The 24,818-nt window shown below is 40.5% G+C and overlaps 1 protein-coding gene across 12 annotated transcripts in view; it reads right to left on the minus strand.

Annotated features, from left to right (window-relative positions):
- The window catches only part of enox2 (ecto-NOX disulfide-thiol exchanger 2), a 186,741-nt gene that overhangs the window by 37,528 nt on the left and 124,395 nt on the right, over positions 1 to 24,818 (minus strand). For 11 of the 12 annotated variants that reach the window (XR_003270064.2, XM_080289672.1, XM_080289641.1 and 8 more), the window contains 2 exons: positions 23,799 to 23,930; positions 6,354 to 6,509 (listed from right to left, as the gene is read on the minus strand). Coding sequence is in view for 11 of the 12 variants with exons in the window: in XM_080289641.1 (XP_080145767.1) it covers positions 6,354 to 6,509; positions 23,799 to 23,930 (288 nt within the window). In the remaining variant the exon portion in view is untranslated. The remainder of the gene's footprint in view (positions 1 to 6,353; positions 6,510 to 23,798; positions 23,931 to 24,818) is intronic. The other variant, XM_080289653.1, reaches the window with a different exon arrangement.

Consider the following 24,818-nt stretch of genomic DNA (forward strand, 5'->3'; position numbering starts at 1 on the left):
TTAACTGGAATAAACCCTGTATCATTTTAATGTGTTTACGGTGTTACAAATAGAACTTGTTAACTGCAGAAGTTGTGCACTATAAAGGATTTTATTATTACTTGGTTCTGGGGAGGCAACTTTATACCAGACAGTAGGAAGCTTTAATTCTGAGCTACTTGGAGACTATTAACACTTGGAGGTTTTGTAAAAGTTAACATCTTACCATATTTATTTTAAATAATTAACCACATGCTATTTGGGGAGCCTGACTATTCGCGAGATACTACTACCTTAGAAAGTCTATACTAAACAAAGCATACTGAACATGTAATCATGTAAAATTTCATTGCTTACTATTAACAACAAGTAATTACTGACTGACCTAGCAGATGCACAGCATGATCATAAGGAACAAAGGTGAAACAACTGGTTCATAATATCTAATAAAAAGCCAACCGGCTATGCACTTGGACACCGTTTAAAGCCAAGCCTTGGTTTGGCAATAATAAACAATATATTGCTAACTGTTACATTATTTAGTTATTATAAGCACAACAATATACTACAGCATCATGTAACACACAAAGAAAAAAGTTAGGGGAAGGAAGTTTAGTTGTGAAAACATAACGATCCAAAGTCAGAGTTTTCTTTTGGCTAAAAAGCTTTATCAGCTCATAATCCCCTGCTGTCAGAACTCCTTGTACTTGCATGCAGCACTGTTAAGAGCTGCAAACAAACTTTATGTCTCTGAGCCGGAGCCAGCACCATCTCTTTCTTTTAATTTTTCCCCCTGTATCTCTTCTACCTTTACACACAGGCTCCAACAACCCATCCCTCCCTCTGCCTCTCCTTTTCTTTAAATGCGACCGTTAAAGCAAACATCGTCTGTTTCATTCCTTGACCTCTAGAGTTGGCGGATTAGACTAGTTTTTCAGTTGAGATGGACAGAAAAAGTAAAGGCAGAGCAGAAAAAGCTGCGATAGCACAGAAACGCTTTGTTGGCAGATGCAACAAAGACTTCCAAATTAACTGACCTTTTCGGTCCACGAGCGGCCGATGGAGCAAGGAGGACAGAGAAGGGAGAACAGGTGCAGTGCAGAAATAACCTAATGTGACATGCTGTAAGTTATCTAAAAAGAATACAATGGAAAGTCTTGGGGGGTTTTTTTGGCCTAAATCTGTGAATTTCTGTGTATCTTTTAAAACTTAGCAGGAGTGAAATCATTTTGCAATCCCCTCGGCTGCCTGCTGTGCTACTGAATCGCACTGTTTATCACAATCGAACATTTTATGCAAACGAATTAGAAACAACTCTCTAGATGAGCTATTTGTGACTTCCAGATTACAGTAAATACACGATATCAGAGGATATCAAAGCATTTATGAACAGTGCATGTGATTGCATTTTATGCAAATATAATGAGCCAGTGAACCTGAGGCTAAGGAAGCATAGGAAGAGGATGGATGGAGCAGCTTTTGCAGGATCTTTTGTGGAAATCATTTGGGAAATCATACAACACAAATGACTAAAAAACATTCTGTGTTTTCGACAGTGCACACAAAGGAAAGCAGGAGAAACAGAAAATTGAGCAGACGGCTAAATGGAAGAGACAAAACAGAATTTTAGCAGGTTAGAAAGTACTAATAATATAATAAAGGACAAACCAGTGGCTCAAAAATGACCCTGTGATTTTCTCTTGTATTAGACCAAATTATTCTGCACATACAGTTTCATGAATGTGGCTGTAAAGCAAACAGACTGGCTAATTTTTAGTTCAGCCCTGTCCCAATGGCCTGCTCTTCATATGACCACCCAGTGGTTTGCTACACTGTCACAGGTTATTGTAATCCATCAGCTCGACTGACCAGACACCCTTTCATGGTCTGAGAAGATGCCACAGAGAGGAAGCTTTGTCCCTCAAAGGCCAACAGTTTACAAGACTGTGGTGTGAATAAGGCATGGCGGGACCGCAGATCGTCATTTTGAGCCGTCTTTATTTGCTGCGGCTGCAGCTCACAGGCTGCCAGCCGCACATTAACCGCACCACAAAACACTCCACCAACCCCTGAGTCCCGTGTTTTAACACGGCGGACGTGATTGCGGATGCTGTGCAAGTGCGTCCGCACGGCCCCGCAGACCACGCCCCACCACAAAAGACAAACTACAATCTACACACATTCAAGTACCTATGTTTAGCTGATTCTTGTCAGGGGTAAACTAAGCCATGTGCACGAAGAATTACGGTGAAAAATGGCACAACTGTCTCACAACTGCACACACTGCGATCTGCACATCAGTGTCTGTTTGCTTTTGTTTGGTTTAATCGGTTTGCTTACTACTGTCTGAATAACTGGTTGTTGCAAACACATGAAGCACTGGCATGTGCTTATGGCAGGGCCCCATTGCATCAAAATCAATAATGAGCCAAGAAACTGGGAAAAAAAAACCAAACAAACCAACCAAACATTTCTGAGCATCCTTCCTAAATATTTTATACTGTATGTGTTCATATGTCGAACTGGTACACACTGCAAGAATACTAAAATCTCTTTAAAGATAGCTATACAAACTCTTCTCTAACAACATCCTCAGAGGGTTGGATAAGAAAAACAGTTATCAAGCTTTGAAGTGGGTCCATAGATCCAAATACTGGGAGCAAAGCCTTTGCAAACCATTTACAATACCACCGAAGCATTATATAGTCGACCAGGCAAAAGAGGCAGTAGAGAAGGTGAACCAGTGATCAATGCTGAATTGAGAGGGTTTGACTGAAGTCAAGAGGGGGGACGCATTGAGAAGAAGGGCTTGATGAGGATGTACGCTGATTGTAAGGTTATGCACACTGAGAAGACAGAAGAGCGAGAACGCACAAGAGCTGGGGGAGGGCTGAAAGGGTTGTTGTTGCTCAGCTAAAAGGTCAGTGAGCGAGGATGCTGCATGCGGTGTCAGGTTGAGTGTGTGCAGCTAGAGGGTAATGACTACTTGTGATGGACACCATATGCAACCTTGTTGCCAAGATGCGAGTACTTTCCTGTGATATTTGCTTAACGCCTCAATGCAGCTAATGCCAGTGTTTGCTTCGCTGTTACAGTTCAAACCGTGAGCAACATTAATATGGCTCTGGTTCCAAGCAGCAGTCCTTAGTTACTGTAACAGTGATTCATGCACATTCCATTAACAGCAAGCTTTATACTGGCTCAATGGTGAAGTATAATCCAACTGTATTATATGTTCTCTGGGTAAACACATGACAAAGACTTCAAATAACTTCATCTCCCAACGATTTGTCCCGGCCACCACTATTTTGCATCTCAAAGCACTTTTGACAGCATGCAGTATGAAATAATGATTCAGTGCTATCAAAATGTTCTCCTCTCACTCACCCGTCAGTTCTGTCATACTGGGAAGACAACACAGCCTTAGCGAGACAGATGCTGACAAGATCCTATTCTCAAAAATAAAACACCACTTTTTGATATGAAAGACTGGGTAAACTTTCTTGCCTGTTAAATAAAAGCTGATACAGTATCCGGTGCAACTGTGCATTTAACTATCTGACAGTATTGACTTAAATAAAGCGGTTTTCTACCGTTTTCTGCACGTCAGACTCTCTTTTTAGCTTCAGAGGTCTCCAGATATATCCCCACATGCCACGCCCAGCCCTGTCCTTTAGCTGACTGAATTTTTCAGTCGAGGTGAGATAATCGTCAATGACACCACATATAAAGACGTGAAATTAATAACACTGATCCTGTAACAATGATACCTTTCAGGCTTGGAATGTAATAAGCAGCAAGCAAACAGACAGGATTTCAAGTTTGTGTTGGAGACAGGAGAAAATGGGTATGTGTAAGAGTTCAGGCAACTCTGACAAAAGGCCAAATTGCGATGGCTAGACGACTGCTCAGAGCAACTCCAAAATGACAGGTCGAAGTTAGTAGCTTCAGAAAGGTTATCAAATGAAGGACAACGAGTGATGTGGAGTGATGGCTGGCCCGTGTGGTCCAATCACATACACAAAAGCAGAAGTAGTGTAAGTGTAAGATGTGTCAGAACAGAGTCCACTGCAGTTTACTGTGTAAAGGTGATCACTGCCCATGCCTTAAAGCTCCTACAAGAAATGTGAGCATTACACTTAAGACCACAGAACAACAGCAGGAAGAGACCAGGTTTGACTTATCATCCATCTTTTACATTATAGTGATCGCCAGATGTTCACACCACATCTGGTAGAAGGGTAATTTACATAGCAAAACCTCCCAAAGAAGAAACAAGACAAAGAACAGCGTTACGTTTGCAGTCTGTTAGATATGCTGGCCTTGCCTCGCTCCATGTTAAGTGCAAAACTCCTTTGGGGTTTGGCCTGATAGTCATTACCTTAAGGCTCAGCAACATATTTTTAATATTATTTCTCAATTAACAGTTTTCGGGATGGAAATAGAATGAGTCAAACTGTAGATGAGATATTGTAAATAAACTGGCGACATACCACAACCTTGCCAAATACCTGAACTGGTTTTAGTCAGTTCCCTTAGCTGGAAAATGCGACCCTGACAGATACACCTGAGATCGACACCAGAACTCTCAGAGCCACAGAAACACAAAATCAACCCATTTGATAAGGCGCCAATTGTCACTGGGCATTAGCCATTCCTGTAGACCTCCTACAGAGCTACTTAGCTTTCATGAGAAGAATCAAGCTAGACAGCTTCTCAATTGTCTGCCTATTTTAAAATACCTGGCTTATAGATGGACTGCTTTTTTGTGACACTGGAATAAGTGACACGCAAAAAGATCATAAGTAGAGCTGGGGAGCAAAAAAGCGAGAGAAGAGTAAGTGGAGCAGAGTAGAAAGGCAGGGAAGTAGAAAGTAACAAGGAGGATGAAAAAGGTTACCAATTAAGCCTCATGTCCATGTGCCACCAAGGATTGAAAAGGTTTTGGGAAGAGATCATTTTCCACAAAAAGTTTTCACTCGCGCTTGTGACTGTGAGTGACTGTGACAGGCTATAAAGTTGTTGGGTAATTTCTTGACAAGCTGATCCCTCATTTAGCCTCAGGGTTTGTAGGTGCCCCTGAACAAAGTACCTGGTTCATTTCTCTACTTGCTCCTGACAACTAGCTCGAAATATGATCCAAGGTGAAGTTAAACTTTTAATCTGCTTTTCTCTCTGCTCTATTTTGTCACATATACTGAGCCAAAATGCATACAGCAGATGCACAAGAATATCTTAAAACAGCTTTATGTGCGCCGTGAAAAACAATATTTGCCTAATAAAATTCAGGAGTGTGTTTTGTTTTGCAAAAGGATTGTAAACTAGTGAATGCTAATGTGGTAAGGAGCTTTTCTTTCAGTTCACCTTGAAGATGACATGTAGCACTTGTTTGAAAAAAGTCCCCAGGCAGAGAGCTTTATGCAGCAGGAAATCCGTAAAGCAGAGGTGGGATCAATCAAAGTACCCCCCCACTATTTTGGTTCCTAACTCAGAATAATTGGAAGGTGGCGGTGAGATAAATATAAACGCCACTCTGGGAAACACACATACCATCAGATTATACAAAGTGAGATTTTTGCCCTGAGAATTTCCACTGTGTTTGTCAGAATGTAAATGCAGCTTAAAGTGAACAGGTGTATCTTCTCTTGTACTGACATTGTTTATGACAGTGTAATACTAAGTCTAAGCAACATTTTAACAAAACCGTATGGGTAGAAATCCTGCAAAGCAATAAATCACCTAAACTGATAAATATGATCAAATCTTCAAGAAACAACTCAATTTTTTTCTTTTTTCTTTTTTTCATTTCTTTTGCATCTGCAGTAAAGTGAAAAAATAATTTTGGCGTAGATGTTGTGGGACTTCCCTACAGTTCTGCACATGGATCGAAAGCATAAGGACATTGAAGCACGAAAGTAGAATCACAAACAGAACAGACTGGAGCTTGATGTGGGTTGCAAAGTGGCTTGCACGACAACTGTCAGCAGGCTAAAGCAATGTAAATAAAAGGGCTTACTTAAGATTTTACCAACATGATCAGTGGTCAGCTGATGTCAGCTGGAATTGAAACCAGCTGATGAGATCAGCTGTTTGGTCTCAACTTTGTAGCCATCTATGCTCAATCTGAACTAATGTTCCGATCAATTTAGCTGAAGATGCTGTCCAGGACACTGGGAAATTATTAACAAGATTATTAATTAAACCAAATTAAAAAATAATGCATTTCAAAACTTGACCCTTCTTTGAGGTATTTTTAATTAAGGTGCTGCATCTCAAGCTCTAACACAAGCCGATGTCTGCCAAAGAAATGTGGTCTTTTTAGCTGTATTAGAAGAAAAGAGCCGGTGTAGGATTAGCATAATACTATGACTTACTGGGGTTGGGGGGGAACAAGGTGCAGCTTTTGCAGTGGATGATCTCCTTGACAACCGGTACGTCTTGGGAGAGAGCTGCAGGTACCATACCGAGGCCGGGCATCATTGGGTTCATGGGGGTAATTCCAGCCATCATACCAAGGCTAGGGTCAAAATCTGGAGGCAGGAGAGAAATATGAATGAGCTCAAACAGTAGTTTCCTTCCAAAGGGAAAAGGTAACACCTACACAGTAACAATAAACAGAGTTGCACTGAATAACCAACCTTTGGTCAGATATCACCTCAGCCCATACTAAATCTTTTAAGTTGCATTCACATTGCGTACTTATTCCCTGAGTGATTCTCTGTCAACAACAGTGACACACAAGCAGCCTACACATAATGGAATACACAGCCATGCATGAATAAATAATCTTGCAAACCACATGCATATTTCAAGAAGTTTTTACTGAGTCATTCTTTCTCTGTCACCCCTGTTGTTTGAATGATGAACTTACAGATAATGCAAGTGGGTCTACATATCAGAGCAGCTTTATTTACAATGCTGATTCACACTGGGGCTGGGAAACATGGACACATCTACTCTCATACTGAAACACAGGCAAACACTGCACTTTTTTGTGCACACTAGTCTCAATATGGAACTTTATAAAATGGAAATGATGCTCCTCACCACATCGTCCAATGTGTCAACATCATCTGCAGAGGATCTGGAGTTTACAATTATGCCGCGGGGTGAGTGAAGCTTTTGCATTTGTGCATGCACATGCAAGAGCGCTGCTCGCAAATCTGTCACAAAAGGTTATATGCAAAATGTGATGCTCGAGATACTGTATGTTTAAAAAAAGTGACACTAGTTAAAACTGTTTTACAGACGGTGACATTTACTGATTGCCAGACATGTTGGTCACCAGCGGAATCAGGAAATACATAAATTAACCAGCAAAATAATGAATCTGAGACATCTTACAGCAAACTAATTTCTGGGAAAATTTAATGTTTTTCCTTAGTTTATTTGTAGATATGCAGATGCGGTCCTATCAGTCAGCACAGTGGGAGGGTTCAGCAGAGCAGACAGGAGGAGTGTGGATCCCCACAGTGTTCGATATCCAACAAATTAAAAAGAAATTAAACGACATTTAATAACCAAACTGTGTAAAATATATAATGAACCATGAAATTACTAAAGAAAGTATTAAAACTCGACTAATTAATTTTCAGTGACAGATTTTTCAGAACTGTGATCATGTCACAGACATGTCAAAGTAAGGCTCTTCAAAAGATGATGTAACAGTTACTGTTTCTGCTGATTAATCTGCTTCTACTAAAATCAAACACCGACAAAGCAATACAGTTCATCTGACGTGTAACATCCTGCAGGCATCTTTCATCTACTCCTTAAACACTATTGTTTATCTTTCTTGCAAACAAAGTTAAAGTGACAATCTGGTAGCATGTTGTGCTTTTAAAATCAGTCTATTGTTAACCACATGAATGTGTAATGTGTCAGTCGTTTCCTTTTAATTACAGGTTAATTACTATGTACTACTTCTATGACAACTACTATTTTATGACATGGCAAGGCAATCAAAATATTTGCTTCTGACTTATATAATAGGCTTGTTCTAAAGGCAGCAGGTGTTAAAAGCTGTTGAGTTATCGTCTTAACTGCTTCTGATTTTTGATGAAAACCCAAAATGTCTTCGTCATCTTTAAACCATTTGCTGGAGGTCACTTTGTTCTTCTTGCTGCTGAAGACAGTCCTTTATAGCTGGGGTAGTAGTCATGATGCAGACTTAATTTGGGGACTATCAGATTCATCAGATGCCTCATAGGGCTGTGCCATGCTGTCCACAATGATAGCAGTATTTAAAAAAAAAAACCCATGTCTGAGAGCAGTGTGCCAGCCTCTGATGACAATTTAAGGCCTAAAAAAAAAAAAAAAAAAGGAGCTGCTTCAATAATATGCAAGTGAGGTGGCTACAAGAGGTCAGACCTCCAACTAAGCCCCATATTTTACAAAATATATAAGGAAACTCTTCCTGGTAAAGATGGAAATAAACCCGTTCCACCACTTAAGGCAAAAACACAGCATTGACTACAACCAGCCTATTGAGGCATGTGAGGAGGAGATACGAGCAGCTGGTGACTCAACAGGCAGTTGCTGGAGCACTCGCTAGTAGCAATCCAAATAACAAAAAGAACAAACAGCGGGGACTGATGCGGTTACGGTGGAAAAGAATGGCTTTAAGCAACTAGTTAAAGAGCTCAACACAAGATCCCACGCAGAAAATACTTCTGTTTCAATTTTACTATTCTATGCAGGCTCCTGAAGAGTTACAAGGTTAAGCTAGTATAACAACAATTAAAGTAAAAAGCTGAGCAGGTTTATTAAGGAAACACTTCCTAGGTTACCGTTCTGTATCACTATTGGACTATAATGCTACTGCTGGCACCTGCTGGCAATACAGTTGCACTTCAAACGAGCTGTTTGCTGTTGCTCATTAAAAAAAAGAAGGCTGGAAAATGACATTCACTTTTTTCCACTAATAAATGCCACTGCCTGCAAGCTGCAGTCACCTTATTTCAATATCATGAACATTATCACAGATTTCCTCTCACAATATAATCGTGATACATTTTTGAGGCGATATCGCCTGCCCCTAACGGGTAATAATGTAAAACAAAAAACCCTTTTGCATCTACCTTGGCAATTTAAAATATAAAACGGAGATGTCTCGCTTCAAATACCACGCTTTGATTTAATTAAATGCACATTAAACAGACATGTCACTGTAGTGTCAACCCTTAATATCTCACTTCTCTCATTGCCACCTCTGAGGTCCACGTTTCACACAGCATACTTAATGATGTGAACAGACAAGTCATCCATCCCACATGACATGATCACGGAATTAAAACTGACAGTTTGCTGGGATATTTCAGCTCCTCCTGACATGAAACATGATGCAACTAACTTTCACTGTCGCTGCAGTCTTCATGTAACTGCACTGTGTCGTTCTTACAGTACCTTTGGGTCCAACTCATGTTTATTGAATCCTGATTTGTAATCGGGAAATTTCAGCCTCTGATTCACCAACGCTTCCAGTAAAACTACATCGACGCATAACTTGCACTCACTTGCATCCAAATGTCAAATGTCTTTTCACGACTTGCTGCTTCCCCGCCTCTCTCTTACCCTCTTATACTTTCCAGGCAATTAAATTCCCCCGTCTCTTAACCAATTCGGAATTAACCAAGTTGATGCTGCTTTGAATAAACAGTAAAAAAGAAAACAGAAACATAATAAATTAAAAAATGGTTATGGGGAAAAAATGCCATTATGAAAACAAATTAAGTCCTGTAATTTTATGTTAAATTATGAAAATAAATAAAATGTATTATATAGTAATGAGTTGAGTTTTAATTATCTCCTGAATAAATTTGCAAATTATTGCTTAATTACAGCCATTCATATTTATTTATTTAATGCTGAGCACTTTGGGGGCTCCATATACGATGAGTCACAGTTTACAGCAATGCAAATAAATCACTGTGATAGGGCCCACCACCAGAAAATAATAGTAGCATGTATTATCTGTGATCTGAAGTCTGCTCATTTGAATCTTCAATAGCAATAAATCCATTGAGGAAAATATTATTTACTGTTCTTCGGTCTGCAGCATTAAGTGGAAATAGATGGCTATAGATACATTTCCTCATAAGTGATTCCCTCTAAATCTACTGTAAGAGAGGGAAGTAAAGGAATTAAATGACACTTAGTGAAGGCGAATAAAGAAATATGCATATTATCGAAGGCTCAAAATAGGTCCCTTGAGCAGGGGAGGGTGTAATGAATATGTTGGGCTGATAAAAATGGCTGAAGGATAAAAAGGAAATAGAGGCTGGATACTGAAAAAACAAACCCCCAAAAACACGGCCTCAAAAAACTAAAATGAGCAAAGCGAGCTACATCAAGGGAAAATGGATGGATGTGTGCTGATGACCTCAGTCTCTAACCAGGTGTCACAGTGAGAGGAAACAGGTGATAAGGACCCCTGTTGCCAGGCGATTGATGAGTTCTACATGTTAAAGTGAAGAAAAGGAAGATGGAGAGCAGCAAGAATGATAAGAAAAGGTTGATAGAGGATGGGGTGGTGGTGCAACAGCCTGAATGCCAAACAATATGTCAAAAAGAAAAGATTCAGAACTTCAGGACTGCCCAAGCTCCACTGTCCCCGTTTTAAAACAAGGAAACATGCTGGTGAGTTTATAACATATTTTGATACAAATCAAACTAGATCTCAGCTCATATGGAGAAAACGATGTGGCTGCATCAGGCTGCAATTTCACTGCAGCGCCGTTCATGTTCCCTCTAGACAGGGTGAGAAAATGTGAGCCTATGAATTTATCCTTAACCATCAAATGCCTGAGACCTGAAGCACGTATAAAGCAGAATCAAGTGTAATAAAGACGATTATTTACTTCTTCCCAGAGATTTACAGCACCCGCAGCTTCCCTCCCCATCTCCATTTTTAACAATACAGGTCAAGGAGCACATTTCATCATGAATATAAACACACATAACTTTCAGACAAATTCTTTGTCTGAATTTCTACGAACATTATTGCTAAGGATTGTCTTATTGCATTGGAGTCACACTGGGTTAAATATGTACACTTGGGTTTTAAGGGGTATTTATTATTTTCTTCTTTTTTTTGGGGTTGTATGGAAGCCCCAAACGCAATTTCATTGTTCTTGACAATGACAATAAATAAATAAATACTAAATAACATATTTCCTCCTATGCTACTTACAGTCTATCCTGTAAATGGACATGGATGAAAATTTAAGCTTTTGTTTTTAGGATCTGCTGTTTTGTCAGAATTTACACTTACATTAGATCTTATGCACCACTGTTTATGCCTGCTACAGAAAATATGTGTCAAAAGTCTCACTCCTACTAAGGTAAAATACCACTACTACTACTACTACTACTACTACTACTACATGTCCATACTGTAATGGAGATCATGTGAGCATATTTGGGATGCTGATTGCAGATATCAGATTAAAAACAAAAGAAAAAAAAAAGAAATTTGGCACACTGTAACTAAGATGGATATTAAAATATCCACAACCTGATAGCTACACGCAATTATGTGCATTGTAAGACAAGAAAAGCAAAAAAACCCCAAAAAACACAAAGAACACACAACCCCAAAAACAATACAATCTCACCAGACTATTACAAAATCATGACCAGCTGTTCCAACCACAGTGTAAATAATAAGCAGAATCTGTCACACAGTTGAAGGAGGAGATCTCATCGATCACACAAATCTAAGCTGGAAGACCACCGTTTGTGTGTTGTTTGCAAGCTCTGCTTTCACTCTTTGTTTGGTTACGTTCAGGCACCAAAACCATTTGAAGTGCTTAGAAAATATTGGTGGTTGCACCAGTATAAAAAAAAACAACAGGATATCCAGTGTGCTCAAATGTGACAGGAAGTGGTGACCAAGTCTGTGGAGGTGAGACCGAGGGTGGGCTCACACATTGCCTTACCATTTCTACAAGCCTCAATCTTCTCTTACTTGTAGGAAAAAGAGAAAACAAAAACCCAGTCATTAATAACTGTGAACATGGCAACACTGCCAACTATTGGAGATAGTTCAACACAGCTCATCTAGCTAGCTTTGGTACACTTGGCTGGTAATCAGGGAAACACCACGTTCTATTAGAGTTTCAATTCTTTAAAAGTTTTTCCAGGAACGTAGCCATTAGTGTATGTGTTACTAATCTGCAGGAGTATTCAGCCAAAACCCGAGTTCAAGCTTGAAATATATAGCACATGCAGTGGATGAAGCCTTCTTTGTTGCCAATTTTACTTTTGTGGTTTTCTTCTGTTAAAGGTTAAAGTGGACCGATTATGCTTTATAGCTAAAGTTTTAAATAATAAAGAGTGTCTGTCTACAAGTAATGACTTTGATCCAAAAGCTCAAAACACTTCCAAGCAGTCAGATTCCAACAGTTTTCTTCTGCTCCTGGATGTGTACGGCAATGAGACTGCATGTCCTTAATATGGTCATCTCAGGCACACAGCTCAGTCTGCCAGCAGAAGCGCTTTATCCACTCGCAACCATGTAAACCCTTCTGTTTGAGAGGAGAGGAAATGGCAAGGTGCTAAAATGGCTTGTTTCAGACAGTGGATGAACTGAGAGGCAGGCTTTAAATTGCTGTCGGAAAACACAGGAAAATGTCCCGTGTTTGAGGTTACTTGGGTCATTTGTCGGTCATCTGTTGTTTTCCTAAGTCATCCTAGTGGGGGAGAGGAAAACAACAACAAAAAGACAGGCTAATATATGCGGCATTTAAGAAAATCAATACAAATTTAAAATCAATCTGAAATTCCATTCACAGCTGGCTGTGTCAAGGTGAAAGAGGTTAATAAAGCCCTGTTCCCTCTAAGTACTAAGCTCCACTGTGATAATCATAAAAAGACAAGCAACCAAATAGCTCCATCGCCATCACCCTTCACACCTTTAACACAAAAACCACAGTAATGGCTGCCAAAACTTGTATTGAGAGACGAATTAAGGAGAAGGAAGACATTTAAAGGATCTTAGAAACTGAAGAATTAAAACAAACACTAAATTAAAGACAAATGAAGAGAAAAAATTAATCTAGGATTAATGATTCTAGGCCATTGTGATTTGCACAGTTATAAAAAAAGAATGTATAAGAGACGCGTGTGTGCTGCAGAATTGCTGCAAAAACAAATGATAAAAAATGATAAACTGTCTAAGTCATGTGGGTTAAGGCACAAACAACTGTTGCTCCCAGAAACAGAAACATCTTCACAACGATGTCAATTCAGCTTTAATAAACGAAGCTTCGGAAGCCTGTGGGTGTAACAATAATGGAATGATACTTAATTGCAAATTTACAAAAAACCGAGGGGCAGCACATGCAAAATAATGAGGACATGATTGGGCACAGCTATAAGAGGCTATTACTTACGTTTAATTCAGTCAACCAGTTAAGCAAAAGGAGCACTAATTCAGAGGCAAGCCCAGATAACAAGACCCAGATTTGTGATTCAACAATAGCACAATTGGACAAGGATGAGATGAAATGATTAGTCAGTTACTCAATCAGTCCACCAACAGAATACAAGGAGACCATTCTGAACTAATCAATACACACAAAATATTTGAACCGTTTTAACAAAACAAGAAATTTAAAGAGACCGTCTTGGGCGCTGAGACTCTGGATTTGTAATGTAAACATTAAAAATGGCTGTTTATTTGGCAGCGGACTAGCTGGACTACTACCGTCTAATATTCAAAATATAATCTTTAAGGTAAAAATGGCGTTGAGTGATTTTCAGTGCAACTTTTCTTGTGTTTAGAAAACATTAACATTTTTGTATAAATGATGCATATTAAACAGTTTGGTGGAGATACACGTCACACTAGCAAAAATAGTGTGAACTCATTGAGAGCTGAAGGAGAGGTCTCTCTGACTCGGTAGAAACCCCACAGAGAGACTTAGAGAGCACAAGGGTCCTCTTGTGTAAGAAAAACAAAAGATACCTGGGGCTGGGTCCACCCACACGTAGCCGCACATCTGTCTGATTGTGTTTACTACGCTTGTCTTTCAGCTTTAGTCTCTATTTTCTCCCAGTGTGGAAAACTGAAACGCACAAACATCTTCCTGCAACACCTCTTTCTTGTACAGTCACATGCATGAGTGCACACACAACGCTGGCCTCTGAGGTTATTCTACTCTCATTCATTTTCCTCTTGTTCTTCTTGATGATGTTCTTTTGATGTTAAACAATCTAGTTCCTGAAGGTTTGTTCAAAGTAATTACATTCTGAGTTGCCCGTCAATCAAGACGCGCAGATTTGATTATGTGAAGCTCCTGGCTATTAATGTCATCCTCCTCTTCCCTCCCCCGTTCTCCTCTCTGATTTCCAGGGTAAACGTCCCTTCTAGCAGAGTCAGCGGTGGGTGGTGGTGGGGGGGCATAGGCAGCTGCCGTGAGGCAGTGCTGGATAATATTCTTTAATGAGGCGAGCTACCCATGCCACCTGGAACCTTACCAGAGGCCGCCTCGCTCAATTTCTACCAAAAGTCACCCCCTTTACATTTTCATATGAACATCTCAGACTTAATTTCTTTTACTGCAACATTTCTTGTGAGCTGCAAGCTGCAGGATAGAGAGAAACTATCTACTTGCTGTTCATAAAAGTTATTTCATCTCTCTATTCGATTACATCCAAATAGGAATCAGTTCTCTTATGCTGCCCTCCAAAGTCCATTGTCTTCATCTGCTGCTTGTATACTCAAATCTCCATAAGAAATCCAGCTTTTAACAATATATAGCCTACAACAGGCAAACACATTTGAAGTAGATTGGTGAGAACGGTCAGAAAAGTCCTATTTCAGCAGCTCTATAAGTACTGTTCTATTTTTTTTCCACATGTATTGTATAGTCGAGGTAGGGGAAGGCTTTGCCTCTCCGCTCTGTCCGCCTACGTGCAGCCAAAAACCTCTGGCATCGTCCCACTGCTGCTTCTGAGCAGTCAGCAGAAAGGGACACAGCTTTCAGTCCAGGGATTGGAAAACGCTTACGGCAAAGGAATGACTGTCATGTAATGTATTTCCTGATGTTAATCCAGGTGAGCTAATGCGTGAGAACGAGAGAGCCCAGATTCATATCCTATCATATGAGGAGTCCTTTTTAAATGAGTAATGAGGCATGACACTAACTTTTTATATATTCCACAGTGTGTACAGTGGTGCAGGGGTTCGTGGCAGCTGTGGGGAAAGAAAGAGGATGAGTGGGAAGCGACAGACAAAGGAACGTTTGTTTATTCAGGGAACACTTGTCTGTCCCTGGAGTCTGCTTATATATTCTCCAGAGTGTTTGAGCTTGTGTGTGTATTCATGCAAATATATGTGCATCTAAATTAATTCTGACAAACTTGCAAATACGTGTGTGTGAAGTGTCGAATGCTTTCCTTATGGTGAAATGTGTGCGGCCAAGCCAGCATCTGCTGTTAGTCCTACAAATTTCTCTTTTGTCCAAAGAGTAGATTTGTCTCCAAATGTGAGAAACTAAATTAGCTAATCAAAGCCATCATTTGTGTGAAAACAGACATCTACTATAACGATTATTACAGAAGTCTTTTACTCGTCTAAAATGTGGTGCGAGCATTGAGCCAGTCAAAAGTTACTGGTTAAGCAAAACAGATTTAACCTTATAGCCAATAACTGGCAATTTGTATTGACCCTAATAAGAGTTAAAATGTTACTTGCTGTGGTCACTCTAACAGTGTATTCATTTTATTGGAAAGAAATTACTGCAATGGTTATTTCTTTGTAACTGGGACTTGATGGGCAAAGCCAAATTAATTTTGACCACTGTTTGATGTGAAAGACTATTTATATATAGCATATTTGTATATCCGAATCCATCAACAATATTCTGAGACCAAGAATAAAAACAACAATTTTACGTATATATGTGTTTATATTCTTTGTAATGTGGCATCAGGCACCAGCTGTTGGTTGGTGCACATATTAGTTGAATAGTTAATTCATATCAAAAACAAACAAAAAAAGAAAAAGAACATGAGATAAAGTCTGTGAAATATAGTGATCCATTACTGGCATTATTAGAAGTGCGAGACACTGAGCGACAAGTAATAATTATAGAATCTCTCTCAAAACAAAGCCTAATAACTGTGTATACAAAAATGAAGGAGACTACTTCGATTTTCTGTATCAGAAACAAACAAAGATCGGGAACTTGTGCAGGCTTCAAATCAGGCCAACTGCTCTGCAGAATGGCGGTTACACTATACTGTCTTAAATAACTAAAACCATCTTGGGAGGTCTGTATGTAGTGAGAAATGTACAGGGGTAACTCTATAGCCATGAATCTGGTTCTGCTTATAGTCTGGATGTGTGGGACTAAAGGGAATACTTACGAAGGGAGGGGAAATACAAGGTGAAGCCCCTAGGAGGAGGACATGCGGAGGATATCTGTGTCAGATCTCAAAAATCTTGAAACCAGATGTTCTAGTTACTGTTTGCAACATTTGTTCCATTATCACAGTTTTCACTATTTTAGCTTTGTGAATGTTAAAGATGTCAACTTATCCACGAGCATTCAGCTCAGACGACTGCACCATGTAATGTATTTTTTTTTTTTTTTCTCGCCTGTCCCATTTGGTTCTTTAGCCATCAGAATTGTTGTCTCAAGACCAACAAGGATACCCAATGGATTTACTTTGCCAAATGGATCTTCGTGGCATTGCCGTATTGGTCCATTTGGTCGATCTTTGTTTTTATTATTTATTATATTTTATTTTCAGATGTTACAGACGGGACAGACATGAGTGAGGGATAGGAAAGGGAGAAAGAAAGAGGAAGGAAAGGAAAAACAGAAGGGGAGAGGGACAGTGAGAAAGGGGGGGAGAAAAAAAAATAAAAATCTCCTGGATCACCTGTTGAGAGAAGAATAGAAAACAAGCAGAAAAAAAAACAAAGCAACATACTAAACACAACACCATCGCATTAATCTAGCTAAGTGTAAACAGCAGTAAATACTAAATATTCAATGTTGTTGTGCAGCACGCAGGACAGATGTGCTTCGAAGTAGCAGCCAAGAAAGGTGTAATTTGGGTCTACGAGCAGTGAACACCCGTGTGCATACCTGTGTGGATCAGCATGCTAGCATTCCAAAGGTTTCTCCATGTAATGATCTGCTAGGGAGTGTGGGGGGGCCACAGCCCCGTCCTCCGGGGTGTGAAGCAGGTGTGGAGGAGATCAAAACTCCAGACATCCAGAGGCCCCCAGAACACAAGAGACCAAGGAAGACCAACAGAGGGGCAGCCGCGCCACTGTCCCAGTAAGAGCTGAGGAGAGTCCCAGATGAGGGCTCACTCAGCAGCCGCGGAGCAGAAGCCAGGGGGAGTTGCAGTGACGCGCCCGTGAGCTCCGCCGGCCCCCAGCTGTGCCTGAGTGACCGAGCCCCAGGCCGAGAGGCCGGGGGCACCCCACCTCCGAAGGGGCCCAAGCGAGCCCCAGGCTCCAGGCCCCGATAAGCGGCCGCCAAGGAGTGAGCCGGTGTGTACCTGGACGCCCACCCCCAGACACAAAGAACCACCAACGCACCGACACCTGAGGGAGTCCGCCACTGGCAGGGGAAGTGGTGGTGGGTGGAGATAGGCCTCCAAACCTTGTATGTAATGTAATGTAACCAGTTGTATTACTGCTGGTTATAAGAACAAAAATAACCAGATTAACAACTTGAGCTTTTTTGTTTTTGACTACAACCTCCCCTCTAAAATTCCCATGGCACTTTCAAACACTGGATCACTCCCCATGATGTTGGGGGAAGACTGACTGTCAAACTCCATTACCTCTGAGTCTTCTGAATTCCTGACAAATGAAAGGTTTCACCTTACTATTTGAACTGCTGGTATTCTACATACTAGATCACACTGCACACAGTCAGCAGAATAGCACGACTTCACTAAAAGTGACACTGTTAGAGTTCAGGACCATACACTCCAATCAATATTTCCTACAGATACAATAGACCCCACCTTCGCTGTCACACGTGGGTCAGATTCTTTACATTCAATTGTCCTGAAGTCTGGCCTTCCGATCAATAGAGTTTGCCATTTGTACTGGATGTGCGTTTCCTCCCCTGCTGAGATGCAATTTGCCCTGCTGCCTCTTCTCCTCAGATGATTTGTGTTATTTGCTTCCAGGACTGTTGTACTTCTCTGCTGAGCTGTGTGGAAAAGCTAGGCCTTGTCAACAACCTCCTGTACTAGTAGGCTCCAAGCTATCGTGTTCATTTACCCTTTACACTAAAACCTACCACACCTAGCTGGTACCTTGGGGCTTCAATGTGGCTGTAATGTGAGTAACTACTTCTTTGGCTTATTTTATTAGACCTACTGAACTAATATTAGCACAATGGCATAAGTTACATCTACTGCATATGTGCATGCGTCTGGTTTTCTAGTCTCTGGTTTCTTTCGGTTCTCTGCTCTTTTTTGGGGGGTGGGTGAGAGTTTTCTTAAATATCTCAAGTTGATGCTGGTCTGCACAATTCAATGTAATTTACATAAGCCAGAAAAACACTCCTTCCATCAATGCAGCAGGCTGTAGTTTGACATTTCCTAAACTAGGCTACTTATGGTGCACTGTTAGTCCATCAGGCAAGGCGCTGAACTCGTCAACTAGTGTTTCTTTTCAAAGTTCTGTTCAAGTACTACTTTGTGCACATTTAAAGATGGTAATCAGTTACTACAACCCAATTCCTGAAGAAAAAGGAAAAAATCAAAGTTCAGCATGCTGATTTTACAGAGGGCAGTTTTGAGTGTAATTTTTCTTTTTTCCACATCCACAAAAACCCTTTTAAACAGGAAATCAAAGAGTATGAAACCCCTGAAAAGCAAGCAGATCCCTCCTGTAGGACATGCATAAATGCAACAGATATATTCATTTATTCAGAATTGACAGAAGCAGCAACAGTATGGGGACACTGAATTAGTTAGGTAAATACAATGCAAACAAAAGGGGAAAAAATCAATCACAAAAGCCTTCAAGCAACTTCTAGGAACCATCCAGCACCAGTTGGAAGCAGACCACAAAAATCCTCTGCAGCATAAAGATCATAAATCATACAGTATGTACAACCTCACGCCTATTGCCCGAGTCCAATCTCTCTCTCTGTGTAACACAAACACACATCACAAAACTTTCTAATATACATAACCATTACCCAGTCCATCTACAGAAATAAAACTGTCATCATTGTAGATGTGCACTAGACTTTGAGAGGCTGCAGAGAGTTGAAGGCTATGCCCACAGAAGTCTGTTTATCCAGCTGTCTGTCTGGATAAACCCACTTGGCTGGAGGCAGGGAAAGACTCTGCAGTGTAGAAATACATTCTGGGCTCACAGTGGATGAAACAGAGGCAGACTTTAATGTCTCGGGAAAGTGGTCTGGCACAGGCAGTCCGTTTAATGAATGAACCTAGAACTGACATAAAAATCTCACATAACTCTACATGCAGGAAACATATGACAAAGTGTACTCGTGCAGAAATGCCGTCAAAAATCAAAGACAGACAAAAAGACCGAGAGAGTGTTCTCCCCATTGGTTAGAGGTGAAAATAAAAGGAAAAAAAGATGATGTACAGTCATGATGGGGAATCAATAACTAATCCACCTGGATTTCTTCAAAGGCAAAGGTGCCCTGGCAACAAATGCTGCATGACAGCATAAGTCTTTGATGAGTGTGTGTGCCTCCTGCTTCGTGTTCAGAGATTTCATAAGAGTTCATAATGAAACGGAAGAATCTAAATTTACCAAAAGAAACCTCTACGACAGAACTGAACAGTTTATGAAAGCTGAATGCACATATGTATAGTGGCTAACCTTGAGCTATTTTGTCCTACTGAGACAGGCAAAGAAGATGGTTGTGCTCAAGTGGATCCACTTGCATGTTTTTTTTCATGCTTTGAAATTAGTGGAAAATGCACTGGAGGAAAATGTAAAACTCCTTCTGACTGGAGACAGATGATAAGACAATTCGCACATTTCAATATTACATATAATTATTTTTGTGGCGTTTATCTGGTTGAGAAAGCATCAATTTCCATTTCTGTACAGCCTGCTGACAGAATACTATAAGTTAGCTGTCAGCTGTGTATTTATTTATTTATTTTTAAATAGGGTTCGAGTCCAGATGTTCATTGCAGAGTAATTGAATAAAGTCTGAGTGTTTAAGAATTTACTGGGATGAACTCCGTTCATAAAGAGCAGATGAACAGCAGATCTTCTGATTTGGCTCAACCCATCACCCTTCTGAAATTTCTTCTGACATCTAATGTTTCACTCTAATCGAGATTTAAATGCTTTGAAAACTGAAGCTAAACCCACCACATGGCATTTGCCTGATGAAAACTCTTCCTAAGGTCGCGTGGGTGTGAACAAACAACACTTGACCAACATCTTCACTCCCTTGCTGGTTTATTGCACCTCTTGGAGTGGAATAAATTACACCTCCCTCTCTCAGCTCCATCAACATGATACTGCATGAAGTCAGTCAGCTCGCATTAAAGGCAATCAAAATGTCAACATGCAAGCTATAATACAGCTAAAATAATTTTAATATTAAATGAAAGCGTTATTGTAGAAGTCACACCCATGATTGCCTAACCAGTAAGAATGTGGTCGGATGAAAGCACATTGATCAAACCATTGATCAATGTGCTACAAGCCTGGTAAAATATACCTAAGAACCGTACTGAAGTGTAATTAGCTACTTCCAGTTATACACTACCAGTAATCTTTTATGATGGAGCTGAACTGAGGCATAAGTCTAATGAGACAGCAGAAAACATCTGTGTGGGTGTGTCGGCCTCGAAGCCATTCTTTCATACACACGCACAAACACACAAACACGCACAAACACACACCGTTTTCCTTCTTACCACATCAAAATCAGGTTGTAAGATCGACCTGAGGCAAACTTGTCTGAGCGTCTGACTAAGTTTAAAAGCAGTTTAATTGGCCTTTCTCACAGCAGACATTTTCCTTGGACACGCAGGTGCGGCTAATAACACTAATTGCTGCATTCCATCTACAGGTGCGAGTTTCACGGATCTCATATTGTGCACCCTGGATTACTGGTACGGGCATCATTAGTGTTTTAGTTGTGTGCCTTTTCTGCTATGAATTTAAATTACTGCTCTGAAAAGGTCTTCAACTGCTGCAAATAAAGTTCCAAGAGAGAATCTCAGTAGGGGGCCATCAGTCCGCTTCACACATACACTTCAGCTGCAATATAGACTCTTGAAAAGATGTGTTTATGTCCACCTTCCAGCATTGGTTTTCATCTCAAATCTGTGTTGTTTATTCTGACTGAACCAGAGTCTGGTTTGTTTCCCCCTTGAACTGATTGTTTGGGGAAGATCTTAAAACTGCATTCGTAGCTGGATGTTGACCAAAATGACCACCAAGTACACCAACTGACTTCGCCAGTTTAGGCTGAAAAGCTACCAAAGGTGGGTATGTTTTGCAGAAAATACAAACCTTATACAGTCAGTCTTCCAGCAGCTAGCTGGAAAATGAATTAAGGGCTGACCTCCTCTGTAAGCAAGTACATTGCTCTCTTGCCATTTGGTTGGACAGAACCGTCTTCAAGACCTCATCCCTGTGTTTACTTTCCTGATGCTGCCCCAGACACAGAAGGAACCGATAAGCAAAATGAATGTTTTTTGGCTGAAATCAAATCAAGGAAACATGTATTTTTCATTCTTAGTCAGCAATATGGAACTTGTCTGGGATGGTCAGATCAGTGTTAAAACTTTCAAACAGGCAAAATCTGTCTGGTTTCCATCTTTATGAGACTTTTTTGGTGTCACTTCTGACTTCTCTTTTTCTTTACTGGAAAGACTTCTACTATATTTGAAATACGCAATGCCTGCGTCTGTGTGTGTTTCCCTTAATATTTCCCGAGGAGTGCATTTGGAAGACAGTTCGCCTCCAAGTGCATATATACACACACACACACACACACACACACACACCAGCCTGGCATATTTCAAATATGAAAGTGCATTTCAGCTAAGAAGTGGGAAGTGATTTATAAAAGGCTTTAGGGAAAGGCTTTCAACTGAGAAGAGAGAAAAGACATGGCAGAATAACTCTTCAGAGATGGAGAGTGGGAGGTTGCTGCTGAACCTAATGTTATAGATAGCAAAGCAATCGGTAAGGCTGGATATTTTAGCGGTAGATCGGGACACAGTAGCTCAACCTGGTGCATACAAAATGCACTTTGAGGTTGTAAGAGTGTGGGATAAATGAGCAAATAAATGAAATTTCACCGTTCTAATCCCCAAAACGGAGAGGTTCCAAACAGTTGAAGCAGCTGCTTTTAAACCAATGACTGATTTTTTGTCATTGCTTGGTGCTGAGCGATAATGCAGCAGGTATAATACAATACATGCCTTTAGTGCTGATACTGGTGTATTTCATTAAAACAAAGGGAGAAACTATGAAAACGTGCGTGAATGTTCTTGTTTGATAAGCTGATACAGGTGTTTTGTTTTGTGTCCTAAGGACTAGTTCGGTAATAGTGTTTCATATGCATCCTTTAATGCATTTAATTAATGGAAAGCAGAGCGTACAGAAGGCCATCGGTGTCAGCGTGTACACAAATATATAGGCATATGTGAACCTGCATTTTATCAGTACACAGCCGCCTGAAAAGGCCGCAAGGAAACGTTAACTTGCTAAAGGTGGAAGACAAAGAATGACCGATTACAAGTCACCTCAGCATACATTTGTTTTTTAACAGTTCTTTTATAACTTGCATGAAGCACAGAGTTTGAAAACAAAAAAAGCTCCTTTTAACTGATCCTAGTGGGACTGAGTCATATCAGCATCTGTCAGACAGACTTTGCTTGTGTGTATGCCAGTTTGAAACAGATTACCAGCCTGCAATCCCATCTTGGTGACTCAGCTCATGCCGTTTAAAAAAAAGAAAGAAATATGCTTACTCTAAAATGACCAGCGTAGCCACACTGATGACAATCCACTTTGCTCCACAGCAGCAGTCAATCCACACTTGACAATGCAGTCAAAGAAAAAGAGCTACGAATCCACAAAGGCCCCACTTCACACATGAAATGTCATCTTTTTCGTTCTTACAATGACATTAAAATGCTGTGCTTGAGAAGCTTTGGAGGCGAACTCCAGGTAAAAAGTTAGATTTGCTTTCGTATAGCACTTTCCTTCCACGTAAAACGCTGTTGCCCATTGGCACATACATGAATACATCAGTTTGACGATCCCACACACTTAAACACTGATGACACTTCCACAAGAAGAAGCTGGAAATCTGACCAGTGAACACCTGATTACAGGTTGACCCGTTCCATCTCCGAGCTACAGCCGCCTACACGCTGCCTTTTCTTCTCCAATTTGGTTTAATAATCTCATTATTTTTCCTGTCTTTAAAAGGAAAACAACCAGAAGGAAAACACTGTAGCCATGATGAATAAAATAATTATCAAGGGAATGGATTAACAACTAGAGCTACATTTCTGAAGCGAGCACTTCAACATAAATCACCATTTTAGATGAGAAGAAATCAGGTAATTATGCCAAAAATGCAACTGCAATAAATGCAATAATTCAATTCAACAAAAACAAAACATACTTGGTGTTGGGTAACCAATATCTGGGAACTGCAGACAGCAAAATGATGTTTCCAACATGTGTAAAATCAAACTGATGCAATTCAACTGTGTTATATGAGGACAACTCCTCCCATATTCATATTTCATGCTACAGAGTCACATTTTCAACACAAGATTGGTTCTTATATGGAGAAATCTGGTACCTGGCATGAGTGGCTGTCCAGTTATTCCCATGGGAGGCATCCCCAGGTTATTCATAGCTGTCGCCCAGGCGTTGGGGTCTGACATTGGCATTGTAATCGAGTTGGAGTCCATTGTCATGTTGCAGATGCCTTCTGCAAAAGGACAAACACACACAAAAAGGGATAAGGAAAAGCGTCGGCATCAGTCAAGTGACTTTCAAATCACCATGACAAAAAGGTAACGGCAGAAGAAGAGCCATGTTGTGGTGAAGACCGAGGTAAACGACTGTTTTTAAGTGTGCAGCGCTGTCGTGGCATGTCTAGTTGCCAAATTGTTGCTTTAAGTCTGTGTTCTGTCTGAGGCGAGGAGAGGCTACCGTGACCCTGCAGTCAGTCTGACCACAGTGATTTCAGCAGCGCTGTCACAGAGAATCTATTTTTCCTCGTGTTGTCGTTTGTTCAGTTGGTGCACAGAGGTTCAACAGCCTGGCCTTTTGACACATTCTGCCTCTGTGAGTGTGCTGAAATGGCGCCAGATGCCTTAGAAAGGCACGAGGAGGAGGGGGGGGGGAGAAGGACACTCGCACATATCAACACAAAAATGTACACCAATAAGTTCTCCAATGAAAGATCTGAGCTTTCTTTTGCAACCAGAGTATGAAAATAATAAAGGCTAAACCAAGATTATCAAGGCGAGGAGCATAAATCCTGATTCTATCACACGTTTGCCAGGCAGTCTGCTACTAAACCTTGACAAGCTGAAAACTCTCCAACTTAGAAGGACAAATATGCACATTTCATCTCAAACAGACAACTCCAGATCTGTGGTTTTGCTTCCAAGTGTTGCATAATAAAGCATATTCTGGTCACCATAATAAAAAAAGCCAACATGAACACAAACCAGGGACCTATTCTCTCCATCAGCAGTCCATCCAAGAGCCCTAAATGCTTCTGAATTCTTTCCTCCGGTTGACCTTTTTCTTTCTGACAGACCTGTAAGTTGCTGTGGCTGCAGCATGAATGCTCTTCTTTCCTGATGCC

This window comes from Astatotilapia calliptera, chromosome 2 (assembly GCF_964374335.1).
Source record: "Astatotilapia calliptera chromosome 2, fAstCal68.1, whole genome shotgun sequence".
NCBI classification, from domain to species: Eukaryota; Metazoa; Chordata; class Actinopteri; order Cichliformes; family Cichlidae; genus Astatotilapia; species Astatotilapia calliptera.